Here is a 6,000-nt window from a genome sequence, read left to right as displayed (position 1 = left end):
CTCTTGCGCTTTCCCTGTCTATTTTGGGTGTCTCTGATGCTCCTCCCTAAGCATAGACATAGCTGGAAGTTTTCTCTCTGCTGTGAGTTCACCATCTGCCTCTCCAGTGCAGCTTTCAGACAGGGGGCCAGCCTGGCTTCAGTACACCTCACTATGTGCTGCAAAAGCAAACCAGTTGCAAAGCGCTATAGCCAGGTATGTCTCAGATAAGCATGGGCTGGCTCCAGCTTGCCGTGCTTTCAGTTCTCAGCTGAGATTTCCTCCTTTCCTGGGGTTGAGCTGTGGCTTGTACTTGTCCCTTTAGCACCCTTGGCTCAGCTAGGAGAGCCTTGGAGCCCAGCCTGCTCCCTGGGGATGTTCTGTGCGGTGCTCTGGATGTGCTTGTTGGTGTCTGGAAGCCGGCCTCATGTTTCAAGACCAGGCATCACTGGCATGAAGCTGTGATGTAGCCCACTGCTGGACTGGAACTCAGAAATAAACCAGCTGGCAATTGGTTGTATCTGATGCCAAAGGGGCACGGGACAGTGACTTTCTTAGAGTCCAAACCCTGCAGCACACACGCAACATCCAGTTAATTAGTACATGCTCCGAGCCAGCCTGCGCTCCAGACAGGCCATGTCCAGTCCACCCTCCCATTATAGGCAAACATTAATTGCCCCCCTTGTTTCCTGGCTGAGCCATGATGCCAACGAAGGAATGAGCCGGATAGAGGGAGCCTCTGAAAACATGGACGAGGCTTATTCCTGGGGCATGGTGCCCTGTGCAGCTGAGAAATGTAGGGTTAGGCTTTTGGGGGGTCTCCACATCTTATGGACCAACCAGTCAGGAGCTCCACAGGCTGTGCCCAGCAAGGGGGCTCTCTGAGTGTCCCTCCAGTGCTGGGACCCCCCCCCGCCCTTACCTTGAGGCTCCCTATGCCAGTTGCCAGCAATTCACGTGGCACAACATCTGCTGACCAGCACCACACTTTGGGTTGGTTTTGAGCCTCTCACCTAGTGGCTGGAGCTGGTGAGGAGCCAGATTTCCTGTTTCATGAGAAACTCCTCTCTGCCAAAACATTTTCTCCCTTGCAGAACAGATAGAAAACAACAAAAATTGGAAATATCCTGGAAAAAGCCTCCCCTTCTCCCCCTCCCAGCTTGCAACTATTTCATTTCAGACAGGTCAGAAAGCTAGGTTTTGGTAAACACGAGGTTGGGTTGTGCTTGGGGCTGGTGGGAACATTTGTCTTGCAGAAATAGCATTTTTTAAAGGAATCGAAGCACAAAGCTGTTTTGGAAGGGCGAACGGAGACTCGGTGTTCCTGTTCCACGTGCTGCGTCCCATCCCTCTTAATGGCTTTCCATGGAAATTGGCGGGGTCACGGAGCAGCTCCCTTTGGGGGAACTGGTATTTTCCCCACGGAGAAATGTTTTGTCAGATGATTCCTGGCCAGCTCTATGCAGAGATGAGGTACAGCCGGTACCCCTTCCCTGCTTCCTTGGGTTTCTGCCCAGCCTGTGAGACCTGCCCCAATGTGCTGAGGGAGGTGCTGTGGTTGCAGAGGGGCTGGCCTCATTACCCTGTGCCCTTCAGAGACCAGGAACAACTTGTGGCTGGGTTGCTAGGGCCTCACTGCCTGCCAAGCCAATCCCCAAAACAGGCTCAGCTCCTGGGCTAAGCCAGAGAGAGCAGCCAGTGCTGTGCGTCTTGCAGCAATTGCTCCCATGCAGCCTCAGATGTTGGAAGCTTTTTTTTCCTGGAGAGAGGAGGGAGCTGGCTGGATTATCCTGGACTCCTGCCCTGGAGATTTTCAGCTGCCACCTACGTAGCCACTGGTGTAGGGCAGGGAGTCCTCTGTGTGTGCTAGAGGGATGTGTCACGCTAAGGCCTGCATGGTGGCAAGGCAGGTAGGGCCCTGCCGTGGCTCCAGAGTGGTGGGTTTGGGTTTTGCTCGAGGCTGTTGTCCTCAGTCCACTCAGCTCTAGATTGCTGCTTACACCTGGGCATGATGCTGGCCATACGACTCCATTGTGTGTGCTCAGTGACAGGAACGGAGGCAGCTCCACCTTGGCAGGCAGAGCTTTTCTATCTCTGAACTACCCTCTGGCCTCCCCTGTAGCCCTGGCACCTGCGTCCCCCCTCATAATGCTGCTTCGCATGCGTTAGACCAGCTGTCAGGTCACCAGGGTGGGTGGTTGTGCAGTGTTGGCATGGATGGGCAGTGCTCCTGCAAACCAAACACCCCTGGCACCGCAGCCCCTGTGCACCCTTCATGACCAAGGAGCCCTCCCTTCCCTTCCTCTACCAGTGCTGGGGTAATGAGATGACTGGTGACCTGGCAAGATTAGGAGGAGCGGAGGGAGGAAGTGCTTGGTGTAGCAGGGCTGAGTACAATGCACGTCCTGGCTCCCTTTCCTGGGGAGGGATTAAGGCAGGGCTGACAAAAGCCACTGGACAGCTTCCAGCTTGTCCTTGGAGAGACGGACAGAGGGAGTCATGCAAGTTCCAGCAAGCTGGAAGCCCTGGATCAGGCTCCTCTGGCCTGGTAGGACTCTCCCCATGTCCCTGGCTGCCATCGTAAGCCCTCATCCCCTGCAGAGAGTGTTTGATTACATCAGGGCATGTGAATCTGGTTGGGGGGGCTGGCATCAGGCTGCTGTAGCGCCCCTCTGCCCAGCAAAGGGGCTCTCTGTTTTGGCCCATTATGCTGAAACAAAGACCCCTTGCCCTCATACCCTGAGATTTCCCATGCTGAGAACCAGGTGCATCTCTTTAAGAGGTGTCGTGCATTTAGCCAGGTTCATCCCTTTGGGATCCCCAGATTCAGGGTCTTCTGTGATGTATTGCTAGTGGGGAAACTCCTCCTCATGTGCAGCCCCATCTGCAGTTTTGCCTTTCCTTCTTGCATTGATCCATGACTGAATAGTCAGCCTCAGAGGCAGAGAGTAAAGGAACAGTGCCTTGAACCCCCAGCTTTACCTCCTCTCTTAGAGAGAGGCAGCAACTTCAGCAAGGACCAGGAGCTGGGACTCCTGGGTCCTCGGTCTTTGGAGGGCAATGAGCCACTGGTTAGTTGTGGGGACTTGGGTGTCAGGACCTCTCTGCATTTTGTTCTCGACTCTGAACAGGCCTCTTGGGGAGGCGTGGGAGATGGTGACCCAGGATACCTGGGTTCTCTTCTCAGTTCTTGATGGGGGGTAGGGGTGGGCAGTGTGACATGCTGTCTATAGCAGAGAGTGCTGGGAGTCAGAGCCACAGGGTCTTGATGCCAGCTGTGGAGGTGAGCACGGCACCATGGTGAGAACGATGGTGTGAGACGCAGGGCTCTGGGCTCCGTTCCCTCCCTCCTTCCCTCTGTCACAGCCTCACTGGGTGGCCTTGGGCCTCTCCTTTCACCTCCCCAGCGGTAAAGCGGGCGTCATGGCGCTTACTCATTCACCTCCCAGGATGCTGGGAGCTGGCCGGCCTTGCAGCTTGCCAAGTATTGCAAAATGCTCTCCTGTGCCAAGGAGCAGCTTTCCCATATATACCCCCTCCTGCCGCTGCCCCACAAACCAATTGCCCCCCTGGCTTCCCCCCTCCTCCCCTTAGGAGTGCGAGTTTGCGTGCACAGCTCCTGTTCAGCAGCTGCCCAGGACAAGTGAGCCAGGGCTGGAGGGGAGCGAGGCTGCCAGAACAGTTGGGCTGTGGCCCTAATTCCCAGAAAGCTCCTCGTGTGGGAGTGGATGTCCTCCCGTGCCCTCGGCTCTGCTGCAGCTCCCAGCCTCCTGAAGCTTTGACGTTGTTCAGCACCGGGTGCAGATGAGCACCAGCTTTCTCGTCCATCTCAGCCGGGGCTCGGCGGGGGGAAGGGGAAGGAAGAGCACTCTTCCTCTGCCCCCCACCCCTTCTTGTCCTACTCCTTCCTCCCTTCTTCATCACCTTCACCTCGGGCTCACTCTTTCTCAAAGAGGCGCAGGGACAAGCAGAACTTGGGCTCAGGTAGGTGCAGGCTGGGCTGGGCTGGGCTGGTTTAAGGTGTGTGTGTGTGATACCTGGGGGGGAGGGGTGTGTGTGTGTGTGTGAGATATGTCTGGGCTCTGAGCGTGTGTGTGTGTGCAGGGAAGCCTGGGCTCTGTGTGTGTGTGTGTGTGTGTGTGTGATGCCTGGTGTGTGTGTGTGTATGTTAGTTGCCTGGTGTGTGTGTGTGTTTTGTGTATGTGTGGGATACCTGGGTTGTGTGCGTGTGTGTGTGTGGTGGGGAATGCCTGGTTTGTGTGTGTGTGTGTGTGTGTGTGTGTGTTTGTGTGCACGCATGCGTGTGATGCCTGGAGTGTATGTGTGTGTTTTGTGTATGTGTGGGATATGTGTGGGGAGGGAAATGCCTGGTTTGGGGTGTGTATGTGTGTGAGTGTGTGTGTGTGCACGTGTGAGCGTGATGCCTGGTGTGTGTGTGTGTGTTGGAGGGGGGGATCTCCAGGAAGGATCTGCTTACGGGGCTGAAGGAGGTTCCCAGAGCTATGGAAAAGCCAGGGCATGGTGATGGTGGGGAAGGAGGGGCGGGGGGGGGGGGGTGGATCCTGGTGTGTCATTTTGCCTGAAAAGGGAGAGGGGCAGAGGAGGGGAAGCTTGGCTCATGAGGTTGTTTCCTGATGGGGCATCACTTGTGTTATCTGCCCCCTACCCCACAACCAGTTTGGAGGCAGTACAGGCCCCCCCTCCCTGGTGCCCACACACCCATGGGCTTTGCAGGGGCAGGGGGCTGGTGCTGGCACTGGTGCTGGCTCGGAAGGTCCTGGAGGGCAGTGGGTCAGCGTGGCAACCCTGCTGCCTTCTGGGCAGGGCAGGCAGGGGGGCGGTTCAGGTCAAGTCAGACGTGCGGCTGCTCTGTTCTTCCCACCCATCTCCAAGGAGCGAGAACAAGTTAGACACTTTAGTCCCTGCTCTCTCCTCCCCGGCATCGATGGGGGTCCAGGCTGTGGCTGCATCTTCCCTCCCCTTCTCCTGCTCCACTCCCTTCCAGCAGCCGAGGGCTGGCCGAGCCTCGGTGCTACACGGGGTTCCCATTCTGCCATGGGAGGGTTGAGTCCTCTGCTGCGGAAAGCCAGGCAGCATTTCCTAGTCCCTTTATGCTGCTGTCATGCCCAGGCACCCCCATGCTGGCACCAGAGGGGTTAAGCAGGGTGGGGACACCAGGGTTTCTAATTCAGGAGCCACCGACCTCATGCTGGGTGGGTTGTATTTCTTCGGCTGCTGTTTACATGGTTTCGTGGCAAAGTCTCCTCCATGTGCCTGTGCAGTCAGAGCAGCAGTGCCCTGCATGGGGCCAGTGAGACCTGCTCCCAGCTCCCAGAAGAGTGGCGGTCCCTGTAAGCCCTGACCCACATCCCCATGCATTCAGCACAATTGGGATGCCCCCAGGCAGGGGTCAGTGCCACCCAGCTCACCTGGCCTACTTCTATGGGCCTGATTTAGCCCTGGAGCAAGGGACAGAGCCACACCAGGGCATCTGCAGTAATTTAACGCAAGGAGTTGGACCCTCTGCCTTTCTCTACCTCTCAAAGCCTTCTGGCTTGTGAAGGCAACACCTGCCTACTGTCCCACTGCCCTGGGGCTTGGCACAATTCATACCTAGGGCTTTGCAGAGTGGTTCCTTGCAAACCCCATCCTATGCAGGACCCCGACCACTGTGGCTCAGCCAGGCTTGGGGTAGTTTAGGATCAGCCCATCACCTCTGAGGCCTCTCGAGGGCTGAGCTGGCCTCAGGGGAGATGTCTTGTGAAGGACATGCTTTTCCCTGGCACCCACAGGGCAGCGCAGTTCAAGCTGTTGGCCATGGTGTCTGCTTATACCCAGGAAGGGCATGATCCGTTGCAGTCCCCTCCTCTTAGGCTCCCTGCAGAGTATGGCAGGCGCTGGGCTGGGCTGCAGCTCCAGATGGCTCTAGAGAGGAACTAGAGCCCAGGATGGTACTCAGGAGCTGCTATCTAAATCCCAGTCTGGCCTAGGGCATGGTAGGAAATTCCTCACTGTCCAGCT

At 56.8% G+C, this 6,000-nt stretch overlaps 1 protein-coding gene across 16 annotated transcripts in view; it reads left to right on the top strand.

Annotated features, from left to right (window-relative positions):
* Window positions 1–6,000, top strand: part of HR (HR, lysine demethylase and nuclear receptor corepressor) — a 33,092-nt gene that overhangs the window by 5,481 nt on the left and 21,611 nt on the right. For 3 of the 16 annotated variants that reach the window (XR_003095311.1, XR_003095312.1, XM_025210377.1), the window contains exon 1: window positions 3,624–3,963. The exons of 6 other annotated variants lie outside the window; for them this stretch is intronic. Coding sequence is in view for 5 of the 10 variants with exons in the window: in XM_025210377.1 (XP_025066162.1) it covers window positions 3,784–3,963 (180 nt within the window). In the remaining 5 variants the exon portion in view is untranslated. Of the gene's footprint in view, window positions 1–3,622; window positions 3,964–6,000 lie in introns of those variants that run through there. 7 more of the 16 variants (XR_003095313.1, XM_025210378.1, XM_025210366.1 and 4 more) reach the window with 5 other exon arrangements.

Source organism: Alligator sinensis, unplaced genomic scaffold (assembly GCF_000455745.1).
Source record: "Alligator sinensis unplaced genomic scaffold, ASM45574v1 scaffold722_1, whole genome shotgun sequence".
NCBI classification, from domain to species: Eukaryota; Metazoa; Chordata; order Crocodylia; family Alligatoridae; genus Alligator; species Alligator sinensis.
This window is presented reverse-complemented; position numbering and strand designations above follow the sequence as displayed.